At 36.6% G+C, this 15,090-nt stretch overlaps 1 protein-coding gene across 2 annotated transcripts in view; it reads right to left on the reverse strand.

The window, feature by feature from the left end:
* Window positions 1-347: 347 nt before the first annotated feature.
* The window catches only part of LOC124107194 (sorting nexin-25-like), a 41,383-nt gene continuing 26,640 nt past the window's right edge, over window positions 348-15,090 (reverse strand). Inside the window, exons 4-7 of one of the 2 annotated variants that reach the window (XM_046465104.2) lie at window positions 7,847-7,882; window positions 5,665-5,846; window positions 2,452-2,583; window positions 348-650 (exon numbers count right to left, since the gene is read on the reverse strand). In XM_046465104.2, coding sequence (XP_046321060.2) covers window positions 363-650; window positions 2,452-2,583; window positions 5,665-5,846; window positions 7,847-7,882 — 638 coding nt within the window. In that variant the 3' untranslated portion in view covers window positions 348-362. The remainder of the gene's footprint in view (window positions 651-2,451; window positions 2,584-5,664; window positions 5,847-7,846; window positions 7,883-15,090) is intronic. The other variant, XM_058585777.1, reaches the window with a different exon arrangement.

Here is a 15,090-nt window from a genome sequence, read left to right on the forward strand (position 1 = left end):
TCACTAATTGGAGGCTAGACATAGCTCTACTGATTCCTTTAGCTGGCCTAAGCCACAAATGGTCTATTCTTATTTTTCAGGAGTCAAACTAGGGTTGTATCTAAGGCAGGCAAAGATTTTGACTTAGTACTCATAAGTGGCAGCAAATTGGTTGGAAGAGCGGAAAAGGGAAGAAAGAATTGTACAAGATCAGAAGCAACGAGTTAATTGAACTTCTTATTCTACTTAAAAGCCTATATATTAAAACATGGAAGTGTACATCAAATTTAGCTCCTCTAATATGTGCCCAAAATATAATAATATTTAAAGCTTATTCACTGAAATAATATTGAAAGCTTATTCCCTGAAAAAGAAGTCAAAAATTAAATTTGACTCACCATATCATCTTTGTTGGAAATCAATTTTGAGACATGTTTTTCTTCCTCTTTTATCATCAATTTCTCATACAAATCGCTGACAATAAATGAAGGGTAATATCTATCCTTTAAGGTCTCATATACATCTCCCTGGATTTTGTAGAACACCTCAATACCTTTATTTCCTACAAGACATTGCTGGATTTCTTTGTAAAGTGATTTTTCTACAGATATGTCTTTGCTTTCCACAAAGAAATTCTGATAAATTTCACCAACTAATTGTGGAATTTCATTCTGAAAAGACAAGAGTTGAAGAAGAAGAAGGGTAAGTAATATCATCTCTGAGAGAAATTACTTTCCACTGAATTGTTTGCATTTTAAGGCTGGAAGGAAGATATTTGGGATGTATCCTGATACTGTTACCATTGCAGAGCTTAGACTTCTGTGTCCATGTTCAGAGTTAAGGGATAAGTGTTAGGCCCTGAAAAAATTACTGGTTTCTTAAAATAAGCACCTTATGTCAAACAATTAACATCTGTAATTTCTTTTAAAAGCCAGAAATGGAGGAAACACAAGAATTAGAAATTCTTTTTCTGCAATGGATAGCTTTCCATAAATCTCAATTCCATAGGGATACAAATTATTGATGAAAATTCATCTGACTTTTTATCAAAATGAATACTTGTAAGTCCTCACCCACTAATATAAGTAATTTTTATCCCAGAAATATATCAATATCATAGTTGTACATTTTGAAAAAAGAAGACAGATATTCTTCAAAATGTTAATGCAGCATAATTACATTGTCATCAACCTTATATTGATCAGCTTAGTCTTACACAGTACACTTGGGCCACCACTGGCCTAGTTCAGAAATGCCAACATCTCTTTTGATTGACATAATATTTACACTTCTTCTAGAGATACTTTATTAACTCTAGGAATGGTATGTAAAGTTCTCAACAGTAGTGAAAATAAAATACATATAGTAATGAGCTGCTAGGTGAAAATGTGGCTATTTTGAGGAAACTGTATGCTCTTATTTCTTGAGAATTTTGAAAACATAGTCAGTTGTTTAAGAAAACTCTTTAGATTGTTCTTTACTGTATTCTTTTGAGAGGAGCTAAAGGTTTTGATTAAAAAAAGCAATGAAGTTGCCAAATACAATAATGGGTAAAATGAGGTAATTTGTGGTTTGTAACTTAACAATGAGAAATATTCCTAAGACAAAAATTTAAAAATACTGTAAGTCTGTATTTAGTTCCTTAACCAAGGCAGTTTGTGATTTATAATGTATTTTAAATTAGCATTCTGTTCTAGCAAAATTCATAAGCAAATGAGCAATTCAATACACAAGAATGCTCTCTGTGCTTCTATTAATAAACCTCTGGAAATGTTATACACTGATATTTCATGTATATAAACATATTGCTATGTATGTATGTAGACATATGCATACATATACACTAAAAATGTATAGACATTTATTCTTTCTCTTTTTTTGAGATAGGGTCTTGCTATGTTGCCCAGGCTGGCCTCAATTACTAAAGCTATTCTCCCACCTCAGCCTCCTGAGTAGCCAGGACTATATCCCCTTGCCCAGCTAATTTTTATTATCTATTCAGAACCTGCAAGTACAAAGAACACTGTTTAACCATTGGCTTCTTCATTGACAGAGGCATACATAACCACAAATGTACTTTATGTTTGTTTATTCAATCAAATTTTAAATGAAATTAAAGAAGAGTTGTGAAAAAATACATATTATAAAGTGAAGAATAAAAATGAACAAAAAGGAAAAATGAGTATTATGCTATAATAAATGGCAAGGTTATGAGACTGAGGTGAACAAGACCAAATTTATTAAATAGCAATTTAATCTCTTAGGACACTTATGAATCTCTTTTCCCCATGACTACACATTCCAAAATATAATTTTATTTGTCAAAACAGGCTGAGATATAATGACATTATATTTAGTTTAAAATATTCTTTTAATGTATACTTACAGCTGTGTTGAGAAAAGAGACAACATGCCTAACATGCAATTTTCATCAGCTAGGAATTAAAAATCCCTTGAGCCTATATATACTACCTTGTTTGCACTCTTTAAATGTTCCACAGACTCCCAAAAACTAATCAGAGCTCTTTTGTCTATCCTTTCCATGTATAATCGAAAGTGCTCTCGGTACAAAGGATTGGTCAAGATCTCTTCAAACTGAAGAATCTATAATAGAAATTTAAGAAAAATATTTTTAAAATCAAATTTTAAATGCCAGTTTGCTTTAACTTCGAACAGATTAACTTCTACATTTAGGGAAGAATGCACTTTTAAGGTCATAGCCAACGTAAACTGAAATATCTCATCTACCATCTTCCTAAATTTTAAAAGGAATAAAACTTTCTGAATATTCAAAATGCATATATTCAAGAGATACAATTTTCTATTAATCATTCACTCACTCAACAAAGATTTACTTGACATCTACTTGGTATCAGGTACAGTTCTAGAAACAGATAAAAATCCCTACAGAAAGTATATTCTATGCCTAAAACTCAATAGTTGCCAGTGATAGAAAAAATTGAAGAGAATGTATAAAAAGACCAAAAAGCTGGAGTCTAAAGGTTTAGAATTTTGTTTTCCATCATATTTTTATACAGCTGAGGAATACACAAGTGATTTTATATACTGACTTTTTGTTTACAATACCACACTCATTAAAAAATCTTTTGTAAGCATCATTTTAATTGGTCCCTAAAATTCCATTGTTGAATATACCAAACTCAATTCTACTACTCCTTTGTTTACTATTCTGTATATTCGCAGAAACAGAAAAAGGAATCTACCTGAAGACACGGAAAGAACAACCTTGAATATGGATGGCTCTAATGTGAGAAAACAGATGACCTCCATAACAATGTATAAAACTCAATTAGGTGAAATGATTAATTTAGCCATAACCTTAGCCTGAATTAGTGGTAAAAATTTATATCTAATAAGTGGAACTCAAAAATTTTAAGTTAAGTAAAAACTCATATATTGAGATTCTTAAAATTAACATCATGGCAGTTGGCAAATTTCTCAACTATTACCAGTAAGATATTTCTAAAGTCAATGTACATTCAACTCTTCTATCCAACAATGAGCCCTTGCTTAATATGCTTTTCGGGTAGAAAGAGAAAGGCATTTTCTAACAACTTCTGGTACCTAACTAAAGGAGATGGCCATTCATTTTGTACAGACCATTAGTAATCAGTTTCCATATATATTTCAAGGCATTAGTATTTAGTCAGTTTACTAATTTTGTGACATCACAACAGATATCTTCACTTTGTGTAAATCCTACCAGTAGAGAATTCTGAAGCACAAATTCTAACTCTACTATAAAGAGGCTTAAAGTAACTCACATCAACTTTAGCTACAGAAGAGAGAAGATGGGGTTAACAACTCCAGCAACAGATGAAGCCAGGGGACCTTTTTAGACTCAAATACAGAGTCCTAGACTACATTCAGTATTATTCGTTTTGGACTGGACTTGGATGAAATGAATAAACTGATGTGAAAGTTGGCTTTTCTTTAGAAAAGGTTAGATATGTATTGTCACTAATTTCTAAACCCCAAATATTTTCTACTCTCTCTACTAGATTACTTTCATTTTGTTTTATAATTACTTTGGACTTTTTTATTAATTTACTTATTTTTTGGTACCAGGGATTGAATTCTGGGGCACTCAACCACTGAGCCACATCCCCAGCCCTGTTTTGTGTTTTATTTAGAGATAGGGTCTCACTGAGTTGCTTAGAGCCCTGCTTTTGCTGTAGCTGGCTTTGAACTTGCAATCCTCCTGTCTCAGCCTCCCCAGCTGCTAGGTTTACAGGCATGTGCCCCCACACCCGGCCTACTTTAGCCTCTTTGAGAACAGGGATTCTATCTTACTCATTTTGTATCCTAGTATTTAGCACTATTCCTGAGAGACTGTGGGCCTTCATTAATGTTAATTAAATGAATGGATTAATGAAGAATGAATAGGACATAAATTAAGACTTCATCTATGACAAATGGGGCTAGATATTTATTTAGGAGACCAAAAGCTGAGGGAAAGAAAGAAGAAGGAGAATATTCAGCCTACCAAATTACTCTTACATTCACCAAAATGTGAAGTTTTCACTTTGGATCAAAATCCAAAATCTCAGAAAGTTTCCATTGCCAATAGCAAAATTAACAGATCTCTCATAGGCAGGGCACTCCTCTATAAAACAAGGGTCCCTTGGAGCTGCACTTGTGCCATGTGTGTAAGATACTGCAGAATTCTGGGACAGAAACCTGCCTGAACAGGCTCCAATGGAGACTAGTCCAGGAACAAGTGAAAAAGTACAAAGCACATCACTAGAATAGGGATGCAGGGGAATGTGACAGACAAGTAAGTATCTGATCCAAGTCGAAGAAGAGCAAGAAAGATCAAGAAATCAGAACAGGTGAAGGTTAGAAGCTTATAGATGCTGGCTTCTTTGTGACTAAACAATAGCTTACAAAAAAGGATCTTGGCATTTGCCTTTCAGTCCCGGTCTCAGATGGTACAGCCAAACTCCTCAGGGTATACTGACGGTTTCCTTCCATCCCAGCATGCTCCAGGTCTTGTAAGACAAACTTGGTCCTTTAGAGTTAGGATAAGACACTAAAGTAGGGCTACATCATGTTCCTAGGCTCTGTGATTTAAAGACTTGGTAGCAACACAATCCAGAGTTTTGTAATACAAAAAGTCATTGGCATTATGGTTTAGAGAGAAAGCACTTAAGACTTGTGAATCAATCACATCTGTGTTTTTAATCTAATTCTGCCTCATTCTATCTATGTGTTCTTAGGTATGTTACTTAAATATAGCATTTTATTTTTTTGAAAATGAAGATATCGAGTACAAATTTCATAGCATGTGGCAAGGAGTAAGCAAAATAATGCTTAAGATGCTTTCTACTTCACAGGTGGTTATTTCAACCAACTGAGTGAGCGACTTGATTGGAAACCTACAAATAAAAACATGCTTCTCTGAAACTGGGGGAAAACAAGGGGAAAAGATGCAATGGCACATATGCACACATGCACACCCTTGCCATGCCTACCTTCTACTGTTGATAGAAGTCAAGGACACCAAGTAACAGGGTTCTTTTACTCATAAAAACAAGTATGTGAGTCTGTAATTATGGAACACGTCTTAAGTGAAATACTAAAAAGCTAAAAGACTATATATGTGGTTACATCATTGTTTATAATAAAATTATAAGGTCAAAGTAAGAAACTAAAAAGTTCTACCTTCTGGTTTTGAGGCCCTTCCCCCTCATCCAAGGCCCCATCCTCTTGCTGGTCATAGGCAGGACCTCCCAGAATTCTGATCCTCTTTTCACACTGCTTCTTTGCCACAGTCAGTTGGTTAATGTACCTTTTCATATTCCTGGCCCTCAGGAGATCAGCTTTCATTGCAGCAGATTCCTTACCTTGAATATAAGTGATGAATAGAACCCAGTCAGAGGACAAGGTATAAAAGAGGGAACACAACAACTCTATATTTTGAAAAATAGCAAAATTAAGTAATAGAATAGATTCATGATAAATACATCTATATTCCCAAATAACAGTAGTTTCTGAATATATCACTGACAAATTTACCCAAATGTAAAAATTTTTTATTAGACCTCTGTATGTAAAAGTTCACAAATCACTGTATGTATATTTAATATCTTGATATGGATGTGTATACATACATATTCATTTGTAGGTCTGTATTGAATGCTGTATCTGTTAGGCACTGTTTTGGCTTTTGAGATTCAGGACCAATTGTTGGACCACATAGAGTTTATGAAGGAAGAAAACCAAAGATGATACAAGCAATTAAAAGTATAATGTGGGTTATAAAAAGATGAGCAGATACCACTGAACTGTTTAAAAGAGAATTCTAACCCAGTTTTCCTTAAAGAAATCACATTCAAACATGAATATGAATACAGTGTGGCAGTCAAGAAGAACAGCAAGGGTTAAATGAGAACCCTAAAGAGAAAAAAACTTCAAGACCCTATTGTATAGCAGATGCAAAAGGGAAGGGAGATCCAAAATGAACTGGAAATAGGTACAAGCCAGAAGATGCAAATATTTTGGGGCCAGAGAAAGAACTTTATTCGTTAGCCCCAAAGTGAAGCTTTTAGTGGATTTTCAGCAGGGATATGCCATGAATGGATTTATATTTTAAAAGATAACAAAGGAAGCAGGAGGAAAAAAGAGAAAGTTCTAGTTGGGAAACCATTGTAGCAAAACTGCAGAGGGACAAAGTGATGGCCTAAATTAGGTTCATGCCAGTGGCAGCAGAAAGGTCTGGAAATTTTGAGAATGACAGATCCAGTGATCCACTGGACAGGTAGAAGATAGGTTCCGGAGGAATGAAAAGAAAGGAGGTAAAGAGGTGTTAGTTATGGCTTCTAGGTTTCTAACATAAGCAGTCACGCTGGTGGTGGAGCCAATTATGGATCTGGGAACAATGGAGAAAAATCAGGCATGTAGAAAATTATTAATTCAACTTTGGACAATGTGATAGAGACTTCCCAAAGATAGCTACAATATCTTCGGTCTCACTTTCTTTTTACAATGTCATTTCTGATAATCTCCCTCTAAGAAGGAGAATATGTTTCCTTTCTTGAATTTGAATGGGCTTATGATTACGGCAGAAGCGATACTGTAAATTCCAAGACTAGTTTGTCTAAAGCTACTGATTTGGAGCTGTGAGCCACCATGAACATCATCCACCTGCCCCAAGGCTTCCAAACAGAAGAAAACTGAACAATCAGATAATGGAGAGATTTACATGGAGAGGAACCAAGGCTTCCTAGATCATAGCTCTGGTCAAGACCTTGGCCAAAATCCTGCACTCACTTGGTATCATGTGGAGTACACTACCTGGAAAGCAAATTGTCTTAATCCAGTTGATGCCATGTGAAGCACAGAAGTCATTCTTCCCAGCCTCTGCCCAAGTGCAGATGCATGAGCAAGATAAATGACTGCTGTTTAAGAAACTGTATTTTAGGGTGGTGTATTATACAACAAATGATAACTAGAACAGGAAAAATTGGGTTGAGGGCTTTTGATCTATCTAATAGGTCTAGAGTTCACAATTGTTCAGCTCTTCGATGGTTACTGACATCTTGGGAGTAGGTTAAACAACCCAGGAAGAAACAAAATGATCCCAGGATATAATCTAAATAAACCGTACATTCAGTGGCAAAAGAGAAGACAAGCTGAAAAGCCAGGTTACATGTACATCTGTGTAAAAGAAGGCACTTTATCTGTTTATACACTGCTGTATCTCCAGCACTTATAACAGTGCCAAAAGTGCCAATAGTTCCCAATAGGAACTCAAATAAAACAGTTGCTGAGTGGATGAATGAAATATGTCAAATTTTACTGAGAGGCCAATAACAATATAGCTAACATTTTGCTGAGTACTTACTATGTATCAGGCATTGTGCTCTTTCTAGAACTGTGGCTGTGAAGAAGAGAAACAGGGTAAAGTATTTATTTAATTTTTTTGTACTAGGGAATGGACCCAGGGGTGATTTACCACTGAGTTACATCCCCGGCTCTTTTTTTATTTTGAGACAGGGTCTCACTAAGTTGCTTAGGGCCTTGAACTTGCAATCCGCCTGCCTCAGCCTCCCAAGTTGCTGGGATTACAGGCATGTGCCACCATCCTGGGCTCAGGGTGAAGAATTCTTAACTCCTATTTTTTAAACTAATCTCATATGGCTCCTCTATCCCCCACCCACTGACAATATATTTTTGCTAAGATCACCAGTGACCTCACGCCAAATCCAGTGGAAAAATTTCAGTATGATTGGCAATTAGAGTTAAGAGTCAAATTCTGACTCTGTTATTTACAAGTTATGTGGCCTTGTGCAAGAATTTTTAAAAACTTAACTTAAAAACAACTATGTGGTTTTCTTCCTTAGGTTAATATTATATAACTTAAACAAAACAGAACAACCCTACAAAATTAAATAACTAATTATACTGAGTGTGAACACTGGGGCACTTTACAACTAATTTACATCCCCACCCTTTTTATGTTTTATTTTGAGACAGGGTCTTGCTAAACTGCCAAACCTGGTCTCACACTTGCTAGAAGCTAGGATTACAAGTGTGTACCACCATACCCAGCCTCTACAAAATTAATTTTAAATGACTGAACATTGAGTCTTACCTTATGGGGAATGGACCGCCTTTGCAAGTACGACCTGAAGGCTGGGTTGGGGTAAAGGAAAGTATTTTTTGTTTGTTTAAAGTGGGAGACAAGTGAGCTGGTTTTAATGCTAATGAGAAGGAACCAGTTGAAAGTAAAAAGGGGCCATAGATAGGGAATGGAATCTAGAAATTAGATTAGCTTTTGAAAAGTGCCACCTTATCCATGATAGTAACGTGGAGGCAGACCAAATCTATGTAAGATACAAGAAATTTGGAGACGGGTGGCTGTAAGCTGAAACAGTTCCTTTTGCAAGGATTTTGTTTTCTCCAAGTGAGTGAGGTTATCTTCATAGAGTGAGGTGGGTGAAAGGGTGAGGGATGGGAGAGCAGAAGAGCATGCCTACCTCAGAAACTCAGTGAGATTGTTAGTAATGTTTAGGGCCTAAAAAAAACCCCACTAGATAAATATAAATATCCTCCTTAGATATGGTAACTACCTATGTAGGCAGTCCAGATCAGGCTCTCTGGAGATGAGTCATAATATATATATACTTGGAGATTTGGAGCTACTAATAATAAAAGACAAAGTTCTGCATTGAATTTCTTGGTTTCCCTCAGAGTGCAATCCAAAATGTTTTTACACTGGAGACCTCAAATTCTGAGGATGATCATGACCTCTCTCATATCCCACTTAGTAGTCACTATTTTCCAATGCACAAAATAGGACCTCCTCAAGTTTAGCAGTCATTAGAAAAACTTAAACATCATAAAACATGTTTATCTGTCAGAAGCAGCTTTTCCAGTACTTATCACAAAGGATCACAGACAGACTTCAGGTCAATAGATTATGGCATTCAAGATGATCTTTCAGATATTATGGAATTTTTCCATATGTGTGCAAGGGAGGTATTTTCATTGGACTACAATAATGGTTTCTGAACTTGTCCTATGTTTGGCTATTTCCTATGTTGAGATAAACTCAGCATTTATCTCAACATAGGAAAATTACTATTTCAGAGTCCCCTTTATGTGAGGATAAAGGTAAATATAGTTGGCTCCAAACTAGTCTATTGCAAGCTAAGATGCTTTGTGGATATACCTAAAGAAATGTATGTTTAGAGGATGCATTTTCAGAAAAATATTTACTTTTTAAACCTATAGTTAAACTTTAAATTTTATGCCACATTTAGAGTACCCTGAAATTCAGGGGCAAATGTTGCCTTTCAGAAAACAAACCTAAAACTTAATCTTAATTTGGGGTTAAAACATGCTAATACAAAGAGAGCCGTGTCTAGGAGGAAAATGGCACACATTTATCAACTACCACATTCTTTTTCTCCCTCGAAAGCTTGAAAGCCATTCTAAAGAACAAAAACTAGAAGCAAATTCCAAAGAGAAGGAAGAATGAAAGAGAATAAACCTTCTCTTAAAACCCAGCTGCAAGGCTGAGAAGAATATTCTCGTGTTCGGCTTCAACGTAGCCTGATCACGTGAATGCTCTCTGTTTGTTAAAGGGTGATACAAAGCCATTGTCTGATCACAAAGCTTGTTGCTAACAAATGCAGTAGCAGCTTGTTGCTTAGACACTTCTGTTTATTTTTGCCTCAGAAAACTAATGCTACGATCAGAGCTAAAGTGACTAACATGGAGCTCATGCAGCCCATGCTTCTGGCGTGCAAAAATCCTTGTAAATCCAGCAACACGGATGAATACGCTCCTTTGTGGCCCTGAAACCATTCATCCAAGAAATATTCATGTCAAGAAAAGTATAGGCAAGCGGGTGTGCGACAACATGCTGTGACCCAGCTCAAGCCAGATTCATATGGCTGTTTCTGTGCAGTCTAAAGTAGTAACGCTGTGCATTGTTAAAAGTGGGCTAATCACACAACATTTAATCTAGCTTAGAAAAAGAAGGCAAAGATGACAAACAGTGGCCAGTGAAGTACCGGATGGCAGCTCTTTAAATTGGTGCCAAGATGAAATCAAGTGATACAATATTCTAAAGCAATTAATTAAATAGTTTTACTTTTCCCCCTCCTAGATAGTCTAGATTCTATTGAGAACACAGCAAAAACAAATGGGTTAATGTGCTGAAAAAGACAATTATATTAGACATTAGGTGAACTGTTCTGGCCATGACACTACATCAGACTTATGAACAACATCTTAGAAATGCTTTTTGCTATAAATCTTCTGCCTATGAAGATTTATGGTTCTTTGTTAAGTAAGTGAAGTGCCTTGAATAAAATACCAAAGGACAACTGTTAGGTGCTATTTCTCATGAGGCAAGAGAGTAAAGTAACTTACAGTACAAACTGATGACTCTATTAACAACATGATTATAACTGGATGAAAAGGGCACCTCTACATTTTTCAGGTATAAAAAAAGTCAAGAGAAAATTATTCTTCTGTCATAGTATTCCCAAGCATATTAATAATAGCATTCTCAGCAGATTGAAGAGTTTAAAAGAGAACTCACCGCAGGGTTTCTCAATCTTGTGGGTATTTGAGGCCCGGTAATTATTGTGGAGGGCTGTACTGTATACTGAAGAATATTAAGGAGCATCCCTGGCCTCCACCACTAGATGCCAGTAGCATCCCTTCTCCCAGAGATGACCACCCAAAATGACTCCAGACACTGTTAAATGGGAGCAAAACTCACCCCAACCCCTACCAGGTCCCAGCAAGAAATACTAATAGAGAGCACAACTTCTGTGACCACACAGAGGACAAGGCTGCATATGCCTCCCCTACCCCTGACTACTCAACACAGGTCCTCTTTCCTTCTCTGCAGAATCCACACATTTTCTCACAGTCCCCAGGCAATCAAGGAAAGGAACAGGGACTTCCTCAATAAGAAATGCTGGGCTACATTCCTTAACCCATATGCATTCTAACAGACCAAACAGCCTTTGAATCTTCTTGTACATTTAAGTAGAAGTTTTACCAAATCCTCTTGATGGAAGATTTATTAGTCAGCTTTTTGTCACTATGACCAAAATAACCAACAAGAACAACTTAGAGAAGTTCATTTTGGGTTCACAGTTTCAGAGATTTAGTTCATGATGGGCTGACTCCATTGCTGTAGGGCCAAGGTGAGGCAAAAGAACATCATGGTGGAAGGGTGGGGTGAAGGAATGTAACTCCATTCATGGCATTCAGGAAGCAGGGAGAGAAAGAAAAGGGATGGGGCCACAGGGACTATGCACCCTTCTAGGGCATACCTCCAGTGACCCATCTCAAGCCATGCCCCAGCTGTCTATATTTACCACCCAGACAGTCTATTCAAACTAGGATGGATGAACTAATTTCATAATCTAATCATTTTATCTTTAATACAGGAGTTCTAGAGAGACACCCCATAACAGGTATGTGTTCTCAAAGGGATTTAGTCAAGTTTCAAAATGAGTTAATGGTACTTGATTTCCTAACAGGAAGCTGGCAACAATTCTCAATAGTTTTACTGTAACAAACTTCTTCAAAATTATCTGAAAATCATCTCAAAACTCCCCAGAAACTCAAAAAATATTGACCTTGCTTTTCAATTTGAGGCTAGTATGTGCTTTAAAAAAAGGTGGGGGGGGGATACCTTATTACATCAAATACCTGGAATTCCAGTCTAAAGTGTCACTCTACTCTATGGAGAGCATACTTGAGAAATAAGCAGAAATCATCAGGAGTTGATGGTGGAACCTCTCACTTGACAGGGGAAAAGACTACAGAGACCTCACAGATCTTGAGTGGTCTAGTCAGAGTACGCCTGCAGCCTGCCTTCTACTTCCTTCCTCTGATGTCTCAAGTGCTGGGACTTCTCACATTTCCTTTGGTTTAAGGCCCTGAAATACATTTACATTTAACAGGTAATTATATCATATCAATTAAATTCACACATTACATTCAGAACCCCTTATTCAAATTAGTACTGTGAGGTGAATGGATTTGATAGACACCCTTGAAACACAGATCGGATCTATATCATTTTTAAGTGTTGGGCGTGACTCTCATAACATCTACCCATGGAAATGAGTAGTGCAGTGGAAAGAGTCCAGGACTTTAACTCAGGAGACCTGAGTTAAAGTTCTGAATTAGGTGTGTGACTAACTAGTTCTATGTTCGAAGGAGGTAAATTGTTTAACATATCTGGACTTGATCTTTGTTTTATAAAATGTAGGTGCTAGAAAATGTGAGGATTATAGTTTTCTAGGGGGAGAGAGTAGGAGTAGAGTTGACTATAAAAAAATCATAGACTATAATGAATGTAATGGAAGTACCTGAGCCCTTAGTGTTTTAAGGAAGAGGGGAGCTAGGTAGTGACATACAGGCTGAGAAGCTGTTGTACTCACAGTGTGAGGACTGGGCAGAGAGAAACCACAGCAAGAGTCCCTATCACAATAGCAGGGAAATAGCCCATGGTCTCATCTTAATCCATTCATGCCTCCATTAAAAAACACCATAAACAGATATATTGAAAAACAACAGAAATTTGTCATTCTGGAAGCTGTAAAATCCAAAATTAATTGTCATTAGAGGTGGTGTCTTCTTGACATGTTTTCACATGGTGCAAGGGACATGGCAACGCTCTCAGGCTTGTAAGGGTACTAATTCCCCTTCAAAGACTCCATCTTCAAATACCATCTTCAAATACCATCACCTTGGTGATCAGGTTTCAACATTGAGTATTTAGAAGACATAAATACTCAAATCACAGCAGATCTTGTAAGTTTAGGTCATTTACAAATTAGCAACTGCTTGAATTACTACATTGAAATGCTAAAAAATTCAATAATATCAAAGCATTAGAGAAGACCCTGAAAATCTACTAGAACCCACAGGTTAGCTCCCTTCTCTCAGGCAGTGACACCTTTAAACTCTAGACTGGATAATGAAACCATATAATATGATTTAAAAATAATTCCTAATGGAATTATTACAGAAAATAACAGTGTATGTGTGTTTACACATGTGTATATACGTATTCCATATAGTCTATTGTTTTCTAAGTTCTACTTGATCAATTCTATAACCATTTAGTTATACTTGGATAAGACAGTATTTTATCAATTTTACCAAATGAATAAAAAGGCAAAAACCTTCGAGTCTATATTGAATCTATCACTCTTAAGTATGTACTACAGAGATTTCCGGCATACTCAAATCAACTTCATGTCCTTGGCTTTAGTCAGCTGAATGAGTGTTACTCTTGAATTGCCTTAACTATTCTTGATAACACTACAGGATTCAGAACAGCACAGTAGAAAGCTTTAAACAAGGCAGCTGCTATGGTGGGCTTATTTGCATTAAACTATAGGTGAAACTTTATATGTCTCACTAGTACTAGAATTCCTACACTTGGGTAGCTTATTAGGTAGCTTATTTTAACAGACTATTTTGGAACCGCTCTGACCTTCTGTCTAGTTGTAAATATAAAGCTATAAAGTTGAGCACTAAATGCAAATATAAATACAACAATGGTTCTGTGTCATTTGCACTAATGGTTTTCAAAGTGTGGTTCCTGGATAAACAGCATCAGCCTCACCAGGGAGCCTGGGAGCAGTGCAAACCCCTCAGGCCCACATAGATCAGCACAATCAGAAACTATGGAAAATGGCTGAGGAATCTGCTTTTAAGCAAACCCTCCAAATGAGTCTGACACATATGGAACCACTGCTCTACAGATACAAGTCTAAACTTCTAAGTTTAGTTTCAGGACCCTTTGCAATAGGCCCCTGTTTACTTATCCTGCCTCTTACCTTATATGAGGTTATTTCCTAACTCACTTTTTCATGGGGTACTATCTACCCGTATCTATGAGACAAATCCAAATTGGAATGAAAGCCATTAAAACTTTAGGACTCAACCCAGTGTTACTCTTGGCCTGTATTCCAGATAAGGTTGACCACTCTACATTTCTGTGCCATTATGTATCCTGAACAAGCAATTTTCCCTGCATTTATCAAACAACATCATCCTGTTGTATGTGTCTACCAGTCTCCTCATAAGACTATGAGCTCCTTTAAGTCAGAGAGAGTTTTATTCATTGCACTGCTGTACCTAATCCACAAAGGCACTCGGAAAATGTTTTCCAAATAACTGAAAACCCACTTGTAGTGATTAAGCTATCCTTCAGAGTAATTCTCTACTGATATGAGATATCCTAAGAGAACTCAAGAGTGCTCTCTTCTACCTGCAATCAGGGGAGGTAGGGTTGTAATCAGAGGAGAAAGAGATTTTAGATATTAAATACAAAGGATAAGTAGGAGTTACCCAGGCAGAAAGAGACTGAGAGAAAGGTAACATTTCAAGAAGAAAGAGAGCATGCAAAAACTATTGAGACAGGAGGAATCAATGTGAGCTTAGGAACAAGAATAATTCATGTAGCTGAAGTGTGGGAGTGGGGTGGGGGGATGGCAGGAAGTGGAAATTAGTATAAGGACACAGGCCAGAGTAAGTAGGACCTTGATTTTTTTAAAAATCACTATGACTTCAGCATGAAAATATATATTAAATAGGGTA

The sequence above is a fragment of the Marmota monax genome, unplaced genomic scaffold (assembly GCF_021218885.2).
Source record: "Marmota monax isolate L192 unplaced genomic scaffold, Marmota_monax_Labrador192_F-V1.1 WCK01_AAM20220418_F8-fsc00801, whole genome shotgun sequence".
Taxonomy (NCBI): Eukaryota; Metazoa; Chordata; class Mammalia; order Rodentia; family Sciuridae; genus Marmota; species Marmota monax.